At 36.4% G+C, this 22,385-nt stretch overlaps 1 protein-coding gene across 3 annotated transcripts in view; it reads left to right on the forward strand.

Annotated features, from left to right (window-relative positions):
• The window catches only part of INPP4B (inositol polyphosphate-4-phosphatase type II B), a 325,665-nt gene that overhangs the window by 99,611 nt on the left and 203,669 nt on the right, over nt 1-22,385 (forward strand). For 2 of the 3 annotated variants that reach the window (XM_045552212.1, XM_045552213.1), the window contains exon 6: nt 6,495-6,574. In XM_045552212.1, the coding sequence (XP_045408168.1) occupies nt 6,495-6,574 (80 nt within the window). Of the gene's footprint in view, nt 1-6,125; nt 6,178-6,494; nt 6,575-22,385 lie in introns of those variants that run through there. The other variant, XM_045552211.1, reaches the window with a different exon arrangement.

Below are 22,385 nucleotides of genomic sequence, written 5' to 3' on the forward strand. Positions count from 1 at the left end.
GGTTTCTTTTCTCCTGGATTTGATGCTTCTCAGGCTAATGCCGCCTACCAGAGTGCTGTGTGTGGCAGATGCAGGAATGTTGGGTCTCTTGTGGGGCACATGTGGAGATATTTTTGGGGGCTTGTCAGGTCTTCCCCAAGGCATATTTCCCTATGGGGGTTCTGGTTCTGGACCATTGCCCACCTGCACCCTACATACACGCTGTTGCTGTGAAATCCACTGTTCAAGCATATGACTCCAGCCACTTTCTGTGCTATCTCCTTGTTGCATGTGAAACTCACATGTATTTGCCATGCCATGTAGAAGAAATGCAGGCTGCCGCACTGTGTGTGCTTCCTCTCTCAGCTCAGCTGTCTCTCTGCTGTAAGCCCCAGCAGCCTCAGGAACTAGGTAGCAATCACTGGTTCTCAGAGAAGAAACAATCATCAGACCCTAGTGGAGGGAAAGATGGTTTGGATACCTCCAAGCTTTATAAGTGAGTCTTTGGTAACTGACCCCTTGGCTTTGGCTTTGAGGATAAAGGTGTATTCCTGGGGGATGATTAAGAGAGAGCTAGTATACCTCCCAGAATGCTGACCTCCCCTCTCTTCTAGCCTTACCTTTATATTAGCTGGGTGGGGTGTGTCATGTTTACTTATGGGCCAGCATCTCTCAACTGGCTTCTCGTTAAGCATCATAGTGAGGTTGCTGGCCCCAAACACGGGCAGTTCCCTGAACTCATAGTGGGGTGCATTTAGTATATTGTGTCCTTATCTTGATAAAGACTCACCTATAATTCCTGGACCAAAAGAGGAATCTCAGTTGACATCCCATGACATGCCTATTGTAGCAATTAGGAATGCATTTAGAGGCAAGTAACCTGACAAACTGTGGCTTAAAAGTAATTAAAGAAGTTTGTTTGTTTGTTTGCTTTTCATGTTATAAGAAGGCCTAGGAAAATTGTTCAGGGCTGCAGCTACTCAAAAATGACTTCAAGCAGCGAGACTCTGTCCATCTTCCCGCTCCTCCTCGCTTAGAGTATTGCACGGTCTGGCCATTGCATCTCCAGATATCATATTCCAGGTCAAGTGAAGAGTAAAGGGCAAGAAGCTCAGATTAGCTGACCTGTTCCTTAAATTCTAGAAAACAATAACTTTCTGGGAAATCTTGGTTAACTGCCACTCACATGTCACCGGGAAGAGCTGAGCCCCTGGCTAGTGAGGATTCCCCATTTAAACAAAATCAACGTGCTATTAGCAATGAAAATAGGGCAGAATGGGTGTTTGGTAGGCAATTAGCAATGTCTCCACACTCCTGCTTGATGTTACACTCCATGATAGCCAAGCCCTGTTTATTTCGTTCACTCTAATATTCCTAGCTTTGTGCCTGGAAATGAGCAAATATGTGATATATGCATTGAATGAATCAAGAAGCATGCCATGATTTTGTCTTGCCAATTGTTTTATATTTTTTAGAACCACCAGAAAAAAAAAAGTAGCAGAAGTCTAGAAATTATTATATTAATATGATAATAATATAGTAAAAATCTAGCACATTTTATGACCCATCAGAACTCAGTAAAATTGCAAATGTGACTTTAGAACTAAATTTCAAGCATAGTATGAGTGAGTCTAAAAGGAAACAAGTCAGCATGTCTTGGCTTCCTAATATCCTCAGATTATATGTTACTTTTGATAGGGAAGAGTTAACACATCTTGAGCACTTATGAAGTACCACTGGTTAATATATATACTATTAGTTAATCCTCACAATATTTCTTTGGACACTGCAAAATAGGTCTGAGAGTTTAAGCTCTTGGCCAAGGACATATAGCTAGCAGTGGCTCTATCATTACAACATGCTAAGGACTCTAGTCTTTAAGTACTCTAATTAAAAAAAAAAAAAAAAAAGACCTGAAATGTTTTTGCTTGAATCTTTCAAATATCTTACATATGTTTGTATACATTCTTAAATAGCATTTACTGGATACATTCAAATATATTCTTGATGACTTAGTCAAGCAGATACCAATATGTGCTCTTAGACCTTTTGAGCTACATTCGCAGTAAAGATACAATTTTATAATAAATAACTTTCCCTTAAAGTGCTTTTTAATGTTTTCTTGGGCTACTCACAAACTTTTTATAGATTTCCTCACAATTATTTTTTTCTTTTTGATGTCATTTTTAATGTTGATAGTTCATGTATTCTCTTTCTCTTCCTATGCGGTGGGAAACAATGTAACCATATCTGTTATGGTTGACTGTGTAAAAAGGCCTGCCTATAAGTTATATGCATGAGATGTTGTGTATCAGCTTATGATATGAACTTCAACTGTCCAAAGACCTTCTGAAATTTCCATCATAGTTCCTGTATATAGTTTTATGAGAATGGCCCCACTTTTCCCCACTCTGTTTGCTGTTACTCTCCAGCCAGGTGAGTGATTGAAATCGTGCATCAAGCCATTTAATGATCATCTGCTTTGCGGTTCTTGCACCAGAATAATAACTGTGAGTGTTCCCTTGTCATGAGCAGGCAAGAAAGGTTAGAGCTGCATGTTGTGCAAGCAGAAAAGCTGTCAGAAGGAAAGAATTGCCACCTGTCCTGGAAATGAGGCACAGCGTGGTGGGGATGAAAGAACGCTGGACAGAGAAACAAGAAACCTGGGCTCTAATTTGGCCTCTGCATACTAACTAGTTCTGTGACATGTGTAATCTACTTCACTCTCAGGGGCCCCAATTTCTTCATGTACAGATTAGCAATGCCTTAACAATCCTTAAGGTTCTTCGACATTCCACATGATCTAATACAAGTTTGTGCTATAAGGAATCATAGGTAACATTTTCTCCATAATAACAACTATATAGAACTTAAAAACCTTTGTATCTTTTTTTATATTTTATTTAGAATTTCTTCTAATTTGTGTTTTCCCTAAATCTGATTTTTATTTTTAAATGAATATTTTTCTTTTTGTATTGCTAGCATTTCTCATAGACTTCTTCTTCTTTTTCTTATTTTTTAATACTTTGCCTTTTCCAAAGAGTATTTAATGTGTATATCAGATACATTTAAGGATCTGACTTGTGAGTGTATCACCTTAATCACTATGCAAGCTAATATTTATGGCGTGATTTCCTATTTTCACGTCAATGTACTAGATGATTTGCCTGGATTACTTTGATTATTATAACAGTAACTATGAGAAAGGTACAGTTATCATATGTAATTTTTTTTCAGGCAGAAACTAAGACTTAGAGTAGGGGAGTGATTGTCCAAGAGCACAGACTTCATAAGAGAGAAGACAGGGAAACAAGAGCTGACCAGGCCTATCAGTGGGGGGTGAGCCTGGGGGCTGGGAAATTGTCCAGGTTTCCATTTTTGGACAGAATAATTCAGGACCACATTCAGACCTCTGAGCTCCAATTCTATTGAGGCTTTACTTTTTTTGTTTGTATTTATTTCCTCCAATAGAAACAGTACCAGAGAAGATATGGAAACTTTGCCCCTTGAATTATATTTGAAATACAAAAAAGGAAAAATTTAAAGAAGTTCTTTTAAATTCTATGGTTATGATTACAGTGACAGCAAAGATAAAATAGATGCATATGAAGGTATTCTTTTACATTAGCATCATGTACTATAGAGAAGACTTTTATAATTCATTCTGTCACTCTGTGTTCAATGAATATCCACATAGATAGATTATTTGTTTTCTACCTTCATGGGTTGGAAGACCCTATTTTTATTTATACTGAGGTAAACAAATAAAAACCTGCTAGAAAATAAACATATAGGAAATTCCATTGTTTGGTGTTGCAGGGTAAAACAAATATAGGTTGTCTTTAAATGTTTGGATTTTATTAATGCACTTTATGCAACATGTAGTCCCAATGTACAATTACTTTAGAATAAATAACATTTATACTTAAATAACACCTCTTCTGCTTTGACAAGATTTCATAATGTAATGCTTTGGTGCCATTACCAAAATTGATTTTCAGCAGATTGTATTATTTCTGTAAGTGCTCTCATCATCCTTTGAGATCAAGCATGTGGCTGACAGTCGTGATGGCAAAACCTGACTCATGGGCATTGTTCTTGGCACACTGCGTGCACTCACAGTGGAGCCTGTTGTGCCAGACACTGGGCCTGGCCAGGAAATGGACAAGCCAAGGTCCTGCTTCCACAGGAGTTCCTGCTCTGGTGGACAGAAGAAGCATTCAGTAGCTTGTGGTCATAAATTTTACTTGCAGCTGTGCCTTATGGTGTGTCTGTAGCTTATGTCCGAAAATAGTGACTCCACCTGTCTCTAGTTGCCACAGTGTAGTCTCGGGTGTTTGCTGCTTTTATTGATGACGAGACTGCCATAATCTCATGACACTGTAGTTTGTTTTATTAATTCTAAAATCATCCATGTCTAAAAACATCTCAAAAGGCAAATAGAAAATAATTTGGAATTTTAAGGCATCGTGAAATTTATGATTGGTTAAGAGGTTTTTTTTTTTTTTTGAGTGCAAGTAATGAGTGAGAGGTGGGAATTTAAATTAAAAACACTGATTATCAGTGAAAGGGAAAGTGAGATAGACAGCTCTTTAAAATATAAAGTGCTAAACTGGAATTCACTACAACAGTATGCAATGTGCACACCAGAAAATTGTTCTGATTTTCTACATTTCAGTGAATTACAATAGTTTATAAATAACTGCAGAAGGAGCATTTCTCCTATATCTGTAATAATAGAATAACTTACTTGAAAGCTAGTGTCTATGCCATTCATTTGTTCATTGTCAGTCTGTATTTATCATGTGCCTACTGTGTGCTAGGTAGTGGGGAGTTATCAGAAAACAAAATAAAGCTCCTGTGGGGCTTCAATTCTCTATTGTTCTTTTTAAAGGGCTACAAAACAATTAAATATATAATATATCAGGTGGTAAGTGCCAGTGGAGAAAAATAATAAAACAGGGTAAAGAATAGAGAATAACAGAATGTCTGTGTGGGAAGGGAGTAGTCTTGTATAGAGGGATGTTCTAGAGGCATCTCTGATGAGGTGACATAAGTGCTTTTGTTCAGTGGGTTCTCTCCTGGGCTCTCTCTGTCCCTTGGTGAAAAGTCACCCTAATTTCTATATGCCCTGTTCACACAGCTGCTGAATTTCCTTCTCTGCTTTGATCCATTCTCACTTCATCACTCATGGATATAGCATCAGAGCTTGTTTTCACACATCCTCTATTTTTGTCTAATGTTCTTCACCTAATAATTTAATCTCAGATTTTTCGGACTTTGGTAACTTCATGTCTAAACTAGCTCTTTGAGTTTCAAGTTGATTTGGGGTTTATCATTAATAATGTAGAAGCATCTCCAACTTTAGAACGGAATTGTATTTTCAAATGTTTGACTTTAACCTTTTAGAACCAGCTCTTCTAAATTAGAGTTTTGAAAAGAGAGAGAAAAATTCTGACCTGAAGCTTTTTTCCCCCCTATGCCTAAAATTACTCAGTGTGGAACAATTTCCTATTTACTTCTAAAAAGATCCAATTGACCTCAGACTCCTTAAGTCCAGCCCCTCATTCTAGTGCAGCCCAGCAGCAGACCTGTGATGAGAGAATGTTCTGGAAGAAGTTTCATTGACTTCTTGTGGAGTACTACATTGTGTTAGACAGCAGAGGCCTAGGTAATAATAGGTGTTCGATATTTTCATGTTTATTCCTTGACCTTAAAGTAAGTAAATGAAAAATCCTATTTATATTATTTATACCATGGTATTGTGACTTTTAGATCAAAAGTATCCAGGGATATTAAAAAGAGATGAAAGAATTTTTTTTATCTTAGAAAAGAAAAAAAAAACAATTTGGTGTATTATTCTTTACACTGAGTCAAAAAAAAAAAGTAGAAAGCAGATATTCATAGTCAACACCCAGTATAATAGGCTAAAAAAGCAATTTTAGAAAATGTAACTGAATAAGTACCACTCATTTTTGTGTATTGGAATGAAATTGCCCTATGCTAGTAAAGAAATAACAAAGGAAACAAATGCTTTTAAATGTTGCCGTGATGGGGGAGAAATATAGCATTTCTATTTATAACTTGTACAGAGTCCCACATAAAAATAGCTCTAACTAACAGATTTGCTCATATCTGGAATACAAATTGTGGCTGCCAGTGATTTGAGGAATTCTGATAAGAAAAACGACAGCGTTGGTAAATATCAAAAATTTATCATTTTTTTCTTTTACCTCAGTTTTCATATGTGGAGAAAATTATAGTTAGTGGCAAAGTCCTGGCTGTTGTCATTTTACATCTTGTTATTTTCTAGGCTATTGGTCGCTTTGTTTTTAATGAGCATGATACATTTTCACCTCTCAACCCTAGCCCAGGAGGTGGATATATTAGGAAGAATTGTATCTCTGTCAGTGAAATATTTGTCAGGCTAATAGATTTAATATTTCATTTTTCAACAAATGTATTAAGATCCTCAGAAAGTTAATGAAAACCGTTCTTTTTTCTCTCATTTTCAGAGAAGCTTCTTGGGCTATGCCAGTTTTAAAGTGGGGGAGCTACTGAAGTCAAAGGAGCAACTGCTGGCCCTGAGCCTAAGGTGGGTCTCTTGGTTTGCAGAAACTGTTAAAGTTAATAAGCCATGATATTTATTGATGGCCAGGGTGGTTGAAAGTCACAATTATTGCAGATGTTAGACGTCAACTCTCAAATATCTTATGTTCTCCACTGCAACAAGTTATAGTGAAACAGCAGTTATTCAAGTTCATGTTCAAGTTCAGGTTTCAGCTTATGAAATGTTATTAGTCCTTGTAGGAAAAACAATATTACATTTATCATTAAAGTGATGAAATTCTTTGAAAGTAAGAAAGGAAATATGAATTATGATCATGCTATTAAATAATTTTTCTATTAGTTATCAAAATACTTTTTAAATCAAGTAAGTTTCTAGGTTGGAAATATGCTAGAGGCAATATGGTAGCTTTATGATGATAGAAAGTAAGGAGCTTATTCTTTTTTCAGCCTATTTTGTTTTAAGCATAAAACACTTATAAGTTAAAACAGACTCACTGAAACAGACAATAGATCACAGCTAATTCTGAGATGAGTACAATTTGTTTTGATATAGGTGGTGAAACAACAATCTTTAGGATGTTACAGAGTATTTTAATACTGAAAAGGGTATTAAATAGGATAAATATTTCTTTTTAAATTCATAATAAATTTGAAGACAATACTCTGCTGTTTTATGTATAACTTGTATAATTATATATACATAGGGAATACTACCTTGCAATATTTGATATGAATGAATGAATATGTATATGTATGTATATGAATATGTATGAATGAATATAAAAATTATATAGAACACTATTTGTAAATATTAAGAAGGTCTAATTTTGATGAAACATAGAGACCACTTTCAGGAAACCAGACAATGTCTCCAGTTTGTCCAGTTTCTCTCCAAGGACCCACTTATAGCCAACAATTTATTTTAGTAAAGATACTGTGGCTTATGCTAGAATTTGTACTCCTGGCTTTCTCTTTTTCTGATTTTTCTTGATCCTTACAGCTCTGCATTTGATTTGATAGTATAGGATAATTTAACATAAGCAACACTCCAAGCAGAGAAACGAGTGTTGGTGGGTTCTAATGAGGCTGCCATCTCCTCCCCAGCTTTGTTTAGGTCCTGCCTCTTAAACATCTGGTGTTGGTTTTGATGCATTTTGTTTGGGAAAACATATAAAAATCTTTAGAGTTTTGTGATGTTATTCCCAATAAAATTTTGCTGCTGTTATTTTCAGTTTGAAGTGTAAAAGGGCCAGCTGAAAAGGCTGGCTATCCGTGTCACTGATCCCCTAGAAAACATCATCATTCCAGCATGATCCATTGGATCTAACCTACATGTCCTGGATTCATGATATGAGATGTTAAACATTGAACTAACTTAGGGCTACTGGCAGTCCACATGTTTTCTAGGTCAGATGCAGAGCACTTTCTTCCTCATCTTGCTGACTCACAAACCACAGTATCGATTATATCATAATGGTCGTTAACATCAGCAGTATACTACACAGCGGTGCAACATTTAGAGATTGGTTTGAAACAGAAATCAGAGGACCAGAAAGTCTTAGTGAACTGAAAATTAGTAAACACACAGAGCACCTTAGAGAGAGTATAAAAACAGAGAAGGATCAAGCTTAGAGTACTACCACTGTTGGAAGGAAAAAGGAATATATAAATCTCTGATTTAGATAACAGCAAGACAAATTGCTACTTTTAATTTGAATACCCCTGATTCCTAGTCATTTGATCTTGATTGTATAAAAGGAGAAAAAAATTAACAAAATATTTGAGTTTTCTCAAAAAATAATTTTAGAAAACAGTTTTGAGATGGCTAGGTTATGATTTTTCCCCTTTTTGTGCTTTGCCAAATGTGTAGTTTTCTCACCCTATGAACCAGACAGATTATAGATTTATCATAGCCTTTTGCTTTCTGGTACATGTTGTTTTTTATTTCTGATGTAATTTATCTTCCTTCCACTGACTGTCTCTGAGGTATTGAGTTGGAAGAACATTAGGTCAGGGGTAAGAAGCATTTTTGTTTTATTTTGTTTTGTTTAATATTCCTATGCACTGATTATTTCTGACTTTTTTGCCTTTTGTATTCTAGTTGTTAATTTTAAAGCAATTTAATTTTCAGATTTCTGTAAAACAAATTAGCAGGAAAAAAAGATCATATGCATAGGCACACTCTTTGATGGGGAAGTTTCTTTTCTTCATGGTGAATTTTAGCTTCCCCCAAATCTTATGATTCTGCTTGTGCTCACTACCCCTTTGGGGGCTTCTTAGCAGATGATTCCAATTTTAAACTCTCAAACTGGCTCCACAGAGCACCATGGTTTAATGTGGTTTCTGTGTCATATGTGCTTTGAACTGGAGATCAAGTGCATGAGATATTTTTTTCCTACAGAAAATTTAAAGGGGCAAGAAGTGCACATCTAATTTATAGATGTAGGCTCAAATTCCCAATTTATGATAATGACTTCCTTATATTTTTGTGGATGCTAAATGTAAACCTGCTAGCAAGAATTTATTTCTGGATGGAATCAATCTGAATTAGCAGTAAATATGATATTGTGTGTTTTTGAAGATGTAAAATTTGTTTGCATATGTTGGGGAAAATGCACGCAATGTATAAAGTGGTTTCTACTCATATAATATAAACTCATTGAAATGCCTGGTTTCCTATGTTTATGAGTGTTCTAGCATCCCAGATGGATTAGGTATCTTTATTTAGTATTAATCCCTTTACCTTTATATTACATCCACTTTGTTTTCCTACATTACCTTTGGTAGTTCCTAAGACCACTGCCTTTTTTTTTAAGACTGAATGGGTCTGTGGAAACTTCTGACTTCTTTTATATCTCATATTTTCTGTTTTTGTTCTCTAACATATTACTGTATAATCCTGACTTCTATACTATAATGTAAACAAGGCAGAGCTCTTATAGAGTATTATAATTTTAGGAATGAAAGATACTGGGTAATTTTAGAATAATGATGGTTATGATAAGAAGAAGAAAAGGATGAGGAAGAGGAAGCGGAAGAAGAAACCACTGTGTGCTTTATACTCTAAGTATATTAGAGATGTCTCATTGACCCTTACCAAACTAGCTTATGATGTTGTTATTATTTTATCCATTTCATAAAACAAAAACAGAGGTATTGAAAGTAGCAGTTAAATAATTTGTGCAAAGTTATAATGCTCTTAGATGGGAAAGGCAAAGTGTGACACCGCCCCACATTTTTTACTGCAAAGCCCCAGATTTTAACGATCCACATCTTGTCTCCTTCAAGAAAGGGGAAAGCTGAGAACCAGTTGAAATGCACGCTACAATGTCATGTAACTTACTCAGGGCAGAGCAAAGCCAGGACTCACGTCCAGGACCACTTGTTCACAGTTTCTTTCGTGTTTGATCTCACCACAGTGCCTGGTCTTATTACGGTAGATGATGACTAAATGGCTGTTAACATGCCATGGGGAACTCAGGAATGTCAATCATGAGGGCAGAAGGTGGGAAACAGCCTATTAGTTTAAGGAGTATTAGAGACAGAGAAACCTATGGAGTATGTTCTCACCCTGGAATCATGATGTTATCAGGACTTGGACCTGGCTTGCTGCCCAAGCACCTGGCACTATTTGCTCTACCAACCTGACATGAATCTCTTGGGACCACATAAACGGAACTTTGGAACATCGTAATACTATCTTATGACTTAATGATTTAATAACAGAATGGAAAAGTTAGATCTGTCTCTGGGAATGGTGCTAGCAGTCAGGGAAAAACAATTACATTGCTCTTAAAGTATGTAAACAATTACAAATGTAAAGCAACAAGAAGCAACAAAAAAAGTAAAACTTCTTTCCTGGGAGATCCTTCCCAGAGAGACAGAGACAGATGGAAGTGTCTTGTCTGGGATTTGCTGCATGCCCCCTCACAGTGTAAGGGCTCATTCGGTGCTCATTCATTCAGCAAGCCTTTGCTAAGAATTTTTCATATGCTGAGTACAGGAGTAGTGTCTTCAGAAAATTTAAAAAATGGCAACAGAGTTAATATTTTGCAGTTGATGTTATCAATAACATATTTAATGAAAAGTCTCATTTATTGTGCATTTATGAGAATGCAAGGACTATGTTAGGCACCTTGTATGCATTATCTTATTTAATCCATGCAGCAGAATCATTTTTTGTTTTATAGCAGCTTGACTAGGATCCTACAGCTGGTGATTGTACAAGTAGGATTAGAGCTTAGTTTGGTCTGACTCCAAAGCCTGTTCTGTTTTTATTCTACTACCTAGTAGAAAGCTCAAGATGTAAGAAAATCTTTACTTCCTTCTCTGTTTTATAGTCTACCCTTTGGAGAGTTTTAGGGGTCTCAGTTATTTTTTCTTAATGCTTTACTTTAAAATTCAATTTCATATGCCTACAACATAGTAGAGGTCCAATAATTATTTGTTGGGATTTTGATTTACCACGATAGCTTCTTTATATTTTTATGGATACTAAATGTAAACCTGGTACCAAGAATTTATTTCTGGGTGTAATCATCTAAATTAGTAAATATAATGCAGCCTAAGCATTAAAATATATTTGAGACAAGTAACTTTCAGAGCAATGGTGGGTGATAGGTTTTCTGCTTGAAAAGCTGAAAACCTTATTTAGAATTTGCAATTATTTCATACAGGCCGCTTTACCTTGAGCTTTTACCTTGTCACAGAAACTTTCAGCTCATCTTAACAAGTGCTCTATTATTTCTTTTGTGTCCTTCTACACTTAAACACCTGCAATTAAGCAAACACTTATATCATTTTACCAGGGTTGGATATGATAAAATGTTTTCTCAAAAACAGATGTGCAAGCATTTATTCATACCAGGAAAATTTGTTTTCTTTCCATTTATTACTTATGCCATGTTTGCAATAGTGCTTTTATGGAACAAACAACATAAGACACTGATTGACCTTAAATGGACATATGCTGTTATGTTTTATAATATACAGATGTATGGGAAAGGCTAAGAAAGAGAAAACATTCAACTTCTGTTTATTTTTAAATTTTTCCTATTTTATGTAGCATTTGTATGTGTACATATGCATGCATATACACACATATATATCATCCATTGTGTAGATGGATATGTGTGTGTACCTTATTTTGCTTTCTCACAAACATGAATACTTATTTTCAATTTTTGTTAAATGTTTGTGCTTAGAAGAAGGTGAGATCCAAATTGTGAGTGTTTTAAGTTTTAATTTTTGGTGATTTGCTTAATTTAATCTCCTTAGACACACACACACACATGCACATAGAGTTCTATTTTGTTGTTTTTGTAAAAAAAAAAAAAAAAAGAAAGAAAGAAAGAAAGAAAGAAAGAGACCTACAATTTTAAACTTAATCTCCCAAAGGAATGTTCTTGAGAGCTGAAAAAAGATGAAATTGTTAGTAGCATCTCACAGGTTGGGGTGCCAGACATGTTCTATATGCCATGGGGCAGTGCACCAGAATGTTTGTTCCCAGAATCCTACAAGTAGGTCTGAATCCCCAAAATGACCTGAGAACAACCCTGGCCATAAATTGACAATAGGGTTTTTTTTTTAAATTTATTTTTATTTTTTTGAGACAGAGTCTTGCTTTGTTGCTTGGGCTAGAGTGCCGTGGCGTCAGCCCAGCTCATAGCAACCTCAAACCCCTGGGCTTAAGCAATCCTTCTGCCTCAGCCTCCCAAGTAGCTGGGACTACAGGCATGTGCCACCATACCCGGCTAATTTTTTTCTCTATATATATTTTTAGCTGTCCAGATAATTTCTTTCTATTTTTAGTAGAGATGGGGTCTTGTTCTTGCTCAGGCTCGTCTCGAATTCTGACCTCAAGTGATCCTCCTGCCTCAGCCTCCAAGAGTGCTAGGATTACGAGAGTGAGCCACTGCTCCCATCTGATAATAGAGTTTTAAATAATAAATGTCTTTTTCCTTTCAAATGAAATTACACATTCTTAGATTTTTAATTTTCTATTGCTACTCTTTTCTTGCACACAGATAAAGGTTATATAGCTCTTCTTACTTTAAGCACAGGATCTATTTTTTAAAATTGTGTGTATGGTGAATACTTCTATAATGATATGTTTTCTTATGTCTACTTGAACTTCATAGATGATTTTAAAAATCATAGCAAGCATCTTACTGGTTATGTATATTTTGCATATATTTCATTTTCTTTTAATAGTCTTCCAGTTAGCTTCTATTTAGGTACTAGGAAACTAGGATTATGGCAGAAAATTCTGATGGTCTCCACAAAATATTATACATGTCTAAAACATTTTCTATATTAAATAAGGTCAATAGAAATTGACTGATGGCCAACAACCCCTTTTGGGAGAGAGTAGCACATTTGTGAATAGTTCTGAAACAGAATAGTGTTGTGCTTTATTGAAAGCATCAATGTAAAACTTAGAGGATGAGAATGGTGCATAAATAGCTAACTTACTTGATGCTTTTGCAAGAAGAAACGAAAAATTTATATCATAAGCTCTAAAAGCAATGCATCAAAACATTGCATTTTTCTCCTCGGGAGTAAACGAGCAGGAAAACATGCGAGTCAATGGCAAATGCACGCTCAGGAGTGATCCAGATGCACAGGCACAGGAAAGAGCTCCCACCCCCGGAGTGCTTGTGTCACTGTGTGTTTGGCAGGATTGAAATGAAGGTGACAGGTAGCTCCTCCGGTGACAGCACTGACACTGACTTGGACCTCAGACATGTAGGACGAGGAAGCGAATACTATTTGATGTTTCTGATATGTTACGCATTTCCAACATTTTATCTTATTTTATTGTCTAACCACCTTAATCTTCTAATGGCCTGGAAGATATTATTCCTGTTTTACTAATAAGCAAACTGAGAAACAGCAGTTTGGCTTCCTAAGATCACAAGGCTGGGATGGGATGGAGAATGGAGATTGTTAGGGAAGAAGGGTCTTCAATATCAACGATTTTTCAGAGACTTTGTGTTTTGTTTAGAATCGTACAATTAAATTATTTTAGAGACCAGAAAAAGATCTTGAAACCAGCACTTCTTCTTGGACCCCTTTAGTGAGAGGGGACTCACACTCACAATTTTTTCCCCCATTTTCAGACAGGTCTAGTGTTAGAAAAGTATTCCTATTAATATTTTATCCCAAATTTTATCTCCTTACCGTGGTTCCAGCTCTTCTTTGTGGAGTTAAGTAGGACACATACCATGCTTTAGCTCTATGACCGCATTGAAAGCACCTCTTTTATCCAACTTTAAAATCTCTCCCATTTTTCTCAGGAAGAAATGTGAGGTGGTAGAACTAGGACTTTGATGCCAGACTTGGGTGTGTAGTCCCAGCTGGGTCACCACCTGTGTCACCCAGGTGTATTGTCTACTTTCTTTAACATCTGTTAATAGAAGTAGTAATGACTTCTCTCCCAGGGTGGTTCTGAACAATTAATATATGCAGTGAAGTTCCAAACCCCGCTTTGTGTTAGAGAAAAACAGTCCATAAATATCATTTCCCTTGCTTCTTGAGTGAAGCTTACTAATTCCCTCAACCATCTCTTAAACTTTTGCCTAGCTTGCTTGCTGAGTTTGTTGAAATTCTTTTTTTAAACGTGATGGCCACATTCTCTACACTTGGTCAGTGGAATTGTGGTTGATTTAACCCTTGATTTAGATATAACATTTCTATTATTTAAGAAGGAAAAGCTTACCTGAAACCTAAATTCTAGTTTTCATCACTCTGATGTCATGTTTGGCTTATTACCAGGGTGCAGATACCAGCAAAAGGCGTATGGAGAGCAGTTTGGTTGAAGCAGGCAGCATACCAATAGACTTGAGGGGAAAATAAAACTTGTTTTGACTAAAAATATTAGTAACATAACACTGAAATCAGGACAGAAATTCATAAATGTAACACAGGGTATCAATTGCTTTTAGAGTTTACTGATGCATTTTATTGCTGACTATATCAAAAACTGTCCAAAGAAGTAAATTCAAGTGGCACTTCTCGGGGCCGGACTGTGAGAATGAAGGGAAACATCAAACACCAAAATTGGGGCATTTGCTTATAAAACTGATTATGGTCTTTTATGTAACCGTGTTAAAGGCCCTTAGGGACACAGTTGCCTAACAATTTTCAAAGGGTGCTAACATGAGCCATTTTGTAACAACTGGTAAAAATGCCATCAATTTATAAAATTGGAGTAGAATGCAAAGCATAGCAATATGAAACTAGGACAGTGAAGATGCAGAAAGAGCACATGGTTTGGAGATATACCCATGCCCAAATCCTGGCTCTTCTATTGCTAGCAGGATGACTGATTGCTCTAAGACTTGTTTTTCTTACCTGTGAAATGGGGATGAGGGTGGTGCCTACTTCACATTGTTTGATGTGAGAATCACCAGTTACTAACATGAAATGCTTACAACAGTGTCTGACACATAGTAAGTGCTTGATAAATGTTAACTATTATTTTTATAATTTTTATTTATTGATTAGCTTCTCTATTTTGGGTTTTTTTTTTTCCAGGAGAGGATTAGACATACTGTACACAACCTGAAATGGTATCTCATGCAAAGCAGGTGCTCATCATATTAGCTATTAGACTATCATCATCAGTATCATTATTTTCCATTTCATTCATCTAGACTTTCTTTCATTTATAATTTAAATGGCTATGCAGTTTCATAGTCTATATTTTTCTTTATGTTCCTAATCTATTTGCATAAAGCTGTAGATATGACAATAGAAACCAATTAGCACTTTCTTAGTTTGCATTATTCAAAAGATGTCTGATTGGTTAGATTGCAAATTGGTTTAGAGTTCCCAGTAACTGAAGGGACAACACATACTTAAAAGTACACTTCAATAGCTCCTCTGTTTGTATAGAAAAGCCTGAAACCTCCTCTCTTAAAATGCAAATCACATAAAGTTAATATCTGTACACAAAGACCTACCTGCTTAAGAAGTTTGAGAGCTAATTTAGCTTTGAAGACAATTTGCAGAAACGATTAGGCCTGAAAGAAATTATATTTGGCCTGAAAATTCTGTATTGGATTTGCCCATATTTACCAAAGTCACTTTCATCATTATCACTGCGTTTCTGCTGCGCTGGACACATTTATATCAGCTTTTTCCAAATAATGTGTTTTGTAACACCACTATCCCTCTGGTTATTAGATTCTGTTCTTTGAATAAAGGAATTCTGCAGTGAAATAAGTTTGAGAAGCCCCTTTTTAAAAAAAGTGAAGTGGGTTTTCTTGCTGTATGGATTCTCAGAGCCTCCATTAGCCCTTCAAGGCCCTTTGGGACTCTCGGAGGACACATCGCCTGCAGCTTTTCTTAAATTAATTTGAGCACAAGAAGCTCTCTTCATGGAACACTTATTAACAGTTTATTAGACACTGTGTTCCAAGAAACACAGTTACGTAGTTTAGGAAATGCTGATTTAGAAGAACAACAAAACTATATTTTCCAGAGAAATATATGAGTGACTGCCTGTGTGTATTTATGCACTTTTTTCTACATCAGCAAATTGTCTAACATACACTCTGTAGGCAGGTTTGCAGTTTTCACCCAAGTGGCACTTACACCCCCCACCCCTGCCCCCACATTATTCCCCTGTCCACATGCAGGTGTCCACCCCCAGGTGTCTCCCACACTGCCCACCCACAGTCACTGACAGACCTGTGGCATTTTATATTCATGCTCGTGGCCTTTATAAACAATAATTCATGACATTTGCACAAAATATGTGGGAAAAGAATGGCAAAATATACAATGTCTCTTTGATATTCATTGACAGATTCATTTTGAGCTAGGATAAGTGAACACATACTTATCATCATGTGATAGTTTAACTGCCCCCAAATGAACTTAGCTCTTCCTCTGAAAACTCTGCCTTTTGGTATTTGTTTTCTTTTTTTGGTTAAAACTAAGGTACTTAAATTCACCTTAAATGTAGCCCGAGCTAGAAACGGCAGCATTGTTTTCAAATTGTCCTTTCTAAAATTCTTAACTGGTTATGTTCTTTTCCTTTTTGAAACTTTATATGTCCTCTTCCCCTTCCCTGCACTACCCCTCTGTCTTCAGTGAGCGTGAACATGAACATATGTATGAAAAGTCCTCAGCCAAGGTATACAAGTTCTCCATCTATGGCCTCGTTTAAGTCTCATCTGTAGCACACACACATTACTCTTGACACTGACTGACCATCACTTCCTCCCTCACTTATAGTGGCTTATGGATACTTAATGTGTTTTGAGGGTGAAGTCAGAGTTCCTCTTCTCCTGTTCTTTGAGCTCAGTTTCAACTTCAACAAGCAAGAGAGCACAGGTTTGTATGTGCAGATGGTTTACCTTAGATTCTTCCCTACCCTGATGTCCATTTTTTCCCTCCATTTTTTGATATCCCTTGCATAAGGAATATGTCTTTTCCATCTAGAAGACCCTGGTAGTCTCCAAATTTATTAGGAACTGAGAGGTAACAGTCTCCAGGCACATCAGTGAAGTCTAGTCACCATCTGCCACCACAGCTTACCATTTGCTCCTCAATTTCCTAAGACCAATGACTGTCTTTCTGTTATCAGGCTTTTAGGTACTGGAAAAAGCAGGTCAGAGCATGCCATTCCTGCTCTAGCTAAGAGGCTTATGATCATTAGAAGCTCACCATTTTTTAACTGTTTCCAGTGAGGTTTTCTTTTGCTTTTCTGTTTATATATAATGTGAGTTCTCCTTAGTATATATGTGTGAGCTACACTAAAGTCACCATCCCTGAAGGGATATAGAAACTCACCCGCCCCTTGGTAATGTATTACCCTTCATAGCATGCTCTGGCCCAGGACTTTCTACCCTAATCTATTAAGTGAAATTCACTGATGTCTGTTGTGAATAGCACAGCTGGCATAGCATAGCTATTTCATAGTACAACTGTGGCTAAGAGAGATTGTTTGCAATGGTGCTTCAGTAGATAAAGAATTGAGTCAGGGAAAGAAAGAAGAATACAGTTTAATTCATGGAAGATAGGGAAACATAGAAAATACATGTAAAATAATATAATAAATAAGATTTTAAGAAGGCAGAAGAGAAGGATGAGATCTAAGAGAAAAGACAAAAACATGTAGAATAAGAGAGAAGAAAGAGAGAATAAGCAAGTTTATTTTGCTCCACTTAAATACATCTAGTACCAATATAAACAGATTGCTTTTCTTAATGCTGTGCTACAATAAGGAATGGTTGCTTTGGGCCCAACCTACGGTTTGATGGTTGATCCACTGGGTTCCCTGATCAATGTACTTAAGCTTATTAGAATTAGATAGAAAACAATAGGTAATTAAGGTTTCTTTTTTATAACATTATGTTGCACCAATGAGTTTGTTGCATTATAGGGCAATTTTACCATCTGGTACAGAAAATAATGCTTTAAAATTAACCAAAATTATAAGAAGGTTTAATTTAACCTGACTTAAGTGTTACTGGGCATATATTACATTATATAAGAAAATCAAATGACCAAATTCCCTTGTAGATACATGCTGAATTAGTATTTCCTTCTGATATTCACATATGTAATTTGGGAAGCAAACAAACACATTCCTTTAGAACTTAATATAAAAATTTATTGATAAAAACAAATTTAGGATGTCATAATAAACATAGTCTAATCTTCATCCATCCATCAAAGACCAGAGTATATAACTTGAATTTTATTTCATTTTTTAAATCTTCCCTAATATTTTTCTGATGTAATCTGTCATTGAAAACAGGTTTAAAAGTTTCAATCCTAAACTTATACATGGTATATAGTGGAGATTATTTTTCTACTGTCTAGAATCAAATTGAAGATTTTCCTGGGACTCATACAGTAAATAGGAGAGACGGTCTCTAGGGTTCTTGGGTTTGCTTGTTTGTTGGGCAAACTGCCAACTAACACTAAATTTCTTGGCTATTAAGACTTGCCTCTAGTACCAGTAAAAATGAATTGCTTCTATGCTCAAGTGATATAGCCTTTTAAGCACTTTAAGGATAGGCCTGTGATTGTAACATTGACGGAAGTTAGAGTTCCATTATTGTCACTAGGAGTTAATTACTTTGCTTGAATTTCCAAATCTGTCTAGTAGTGATAATAATACCACTGAGATGACTTTAAATTATAGGTTCATAAGCCATATTTAAAGAAAAGTATCCCCTTATACTTTAATAGAAAAAGAAACAGTTTTCTACCTAATTTTTCTCCCATGCCATCTCTCCTTTCTCTGAACCCCCACTAGTCCTTGAAACAAGTGCTGTTTGAGTGATGTTATCTTTCCCACTAAGTTTATTTGAAAAATATATTGAGACAACAAAATATGTGTGAAGGGTCCAGAGAGGAGAAATGGTAAAAACACATTTAACTTGTTTTATGATATTTGTTATGAAATCATATTATTTTCTTAGAGATTGTTTTTGTAATGTCTTTAAATTCCTTGAGTCCAAAGATAATAGTCATGGATATGAAATAATGCAGCAACATTTTCTTTCTGTTTCAGGGCTAAGGTGAATAAAAAGTGGAAATACATTTATTTTCTGGAGAGTATTTTTCCTTTTTCATACTTCCCAGAGCCATTCCTCAATGAGAGCTTTATAAACTTTCCACCTGATGCCTTCCCTACAGAGAGGTAGAGCCAGAAAAGAAGGCTAATGATTTTCCAAGTGATAAGGAGGTTTTGCTTCTGGAACTAATTTTAAGAATAGGATTCTAGGCAACTACGAAGCTAGAAGAGAGGCTGAGAGCAGAAAACAAACAGCATTTTATAATAGAACATGAGTAGTCAGTTTCCCCTTCTATTTTTGAGTCATACGTATTAGTAATCACCGTATAAAGCTGACATATGAGGCCAGTGCAGGCTGTAGGATGGTCATGTACCTAACCTATGATGTCAGCAGGGACTGGAAACCAAGTCAAGTCACTCCTAAGAATTGTGCACTAGGTTCTGCCATTAACTATTAATAGAACATGACTTCAAGAAGTAGATTTTTTGTGCTTCAATTTTATCATCCTTAAAATGAAGAGTTTGAATTGGATGAGTTTTAAATCTCTAGCGTTAGTTGTATGATGATTGTCTCCATCTATGACTTGCTGGCAAGAGATGGGAGGAGGGGAGAGAAGAATAAAAATTACTTAGAGGATCTGATTAGTGAATTATACAAAGAAAGGTTTTGGCCTTTATTAGATAATCTCTGTGTTTCTGGAAAACAGCCCTTCCAGGATTAGGTTTAAAGAAGTCTGGAGACACAGGCACTGACTAGAGCTCTGAGGACATCTCACAGTCCTCATCTATAATTGGGAATAATAGTAGTATAGTCCTCAAGGTTGATTTGAGACTTTTTTTTTAAAGTAATAAATGCAATGCAATTGAAATTGTGCCTGGTACTTAACCCCCAAGAAATATTAATCATCATTACCATTATCATCATCAACCTGAATGTCTCAGAACACTGAGCCCTTCAGTGTTCTTTGAAAATGAGCGTCCACCTCTGGAGTGTTTGGTGTCTACCTGTCTTTGGTCATATGCTCTCCCTGCGTATGGCCAGCCTGGTCCAGTGGCTGATCAGTGCCAGTCATACTGGGAAGGTGACATTTGAGCAAAAACTTGAAGGAGAAAATAGCCGTGCAGATACCATTTGGGAATTGGGATGGTGGTGGTGGTGTTTCAAGTAAAAGGAAGTGGTAGTGCAGAGGCCCTAAAGGAGGAGCTTCCTTGGTGTATTCAGGGAACAGTAAAAAGTCTCATGAGGCATGAGTTCAATGAACAGAGTCAGGAGGAGAGTCAAAGAAATAAGGCTAAGGAGGTAATAAGGTCGAGGAGGTATAGGGGTGAAAGCCATTGTGCCTGCTTCATCCTTTACTCTGAGTAAAGCTGGGAGCCATGGTAGGGTTCTGAGCAGAGGAGCTGCGTCATCTGACTTACGCTGCATTGGGAATAGGCAGATTGTGGGAAGGAAGAGTGGCAACAGGGAGACTCCGGCTGGGGAGTGATGATAGCTTGCCCCAGGGAAGTAGTTTGGAAGTGGTGGGACATGGTCACATTCTGGATACATTTTGAAAAAAAAAACAAAACAGATAGGATTTGGTGACCTCATGGATGTGAGACTTGAGAGGAAGAGAGGAAACAAAAATGACTCCAAGGATTTCGGTCTAGACTTTGGGAATGAGGGAGTTCCACTGAGTAGGGGAAAGCTACAGTGAAGCAGATTTTAAGAGAATGGTTGGGAGCTCAGTTTTGAACATTAGTAAGTTTATATAAGTTAAATTTGTAAGAATGAATCAAGGAACTAATAAAGAAAATAATGAAACAACTCTAGGAAGCCTGTAAGAGTATCTTAAATTATACCAAGAGAAGCACATTTCTGAATTAGTAGATAGAGAAAAATCATCACCATAGTTTTAAAATTCGTTGATGAAAGGGTATTTTAGAGAGTGTGTGTTTGATGCTATCAATAAGTCCCATAAAACATCAATTTATTACACAAAAACAGGATGAAGAGGAGAGAGTGTGCTAATCTCAAGACTTCCAGCCTCTAGAACTATGAGAAAATAAATTTCTACTTTATAAGTCATCCATTACATGGTATTTTGTTTTATGGTATTTGTCTTAAGCACACTAAGACAAAGAGTTGCTAGATTCAGATAGAGTTTTTGAATGGACTGGATTCTGATAGAGTTCTTTGAATAGACTTTTAAGATCATATTCTTATTAGACCTTATTTTCTTATTGTTACCTGTAAGAATTAAATTATAAAAAGTTACCAGTATCGTTGTAAGTATGTGGTAAGCCATGGGCTGAGGGTTTCTGTTCCACAGGGTGGGCTGTGTTAGGGTTGGTAAGAATAGGGCCTTCTTGAAGAGATAGCAAGTGAGATTTAGAAAAAAGCAGGAAGATAAACTGATTACTATGCTTGGAAAGGCTTAGTAAGCCAGAATAAAAATAATACATCACACCCAAATACAGAACGGCATTTTGTGTGACCAACAGAGTGATCATTTTTCTGATTTCTTATGCCTGTAAAAAAGGGGATATTATAGTTTGTGCAGTTCATGTTTATGAACTCCTAAAGCATGGTGTGAAGGTGTTTGTATTTGTAGAGATGAGGTCTCGCTATGTTATGCAGGCTGGTTACAAATTCCTGGTCTCAAGCAATAATACTGCCTTGGTCTCCCAGAGTACTGGGATTACAGGCATGAGCCACTACACCTGGCGGTATTTTGTATTTGGATGCAGTTTTTGCCAGAACTGTAACTGAAAATAAGGTTTTGGGGATTCTGAAGGGAGCTAGGGATAGAAGCCTGTCCAATCCTCATAGTACCAAATGATTCCCTCAGTATAATTCAGAAAGCAAGGAATTCAGTGCAGAAGTACTTAGGCAGCACATGATGGATCAGAACAGATTCATTGCAGATCCTAAGTGTAATCTAGTGGAAGAAGACGGAGATGCTTGTAAAGTACAATTATTTTAATGCATACATAAAAATGGGACCTCAGATGTGGAAGAGATATATAAGAAAGTTCATGCTGCTATACTGAGAATCCATTCCATAAGAAGAAGCATAAGAAAAATTTAAAAGAGGTAGAACAATCTAAAAATGTCTCTTGCCCCAAAGAAAGATCAGGTAGCTCAGACAGAGGCAGGTTTCCTCATAGCTTAGTCAGCTGTGGAGAGCTAAACCAAATCATCACAGCTAAAACAAAAAGAAAAAGACAAGTAAGTTACTACCACGTTATGTCTTGGTTTTCAGAAATAAATTTTAAAAATTTAGATGCAGCCTTCTGATTTCTACTGTTCTTGGAT

The sequence above is a fragment of the Lemur catta genome, chromosome 5, assembly GCF_020740605.2.
Source record: "Lemur catta isolate mLemCat1 chromosome 5, mLemCat1.pri, whole genome shotgun sequence".
In the NCBI taxonomy this organism is placed as follows: domain Eukaryota; kingdom Metazoa; phylum Chordata; class Mammalia; order Primates; family Lemuridae; genus Lemur; species Lemur catta.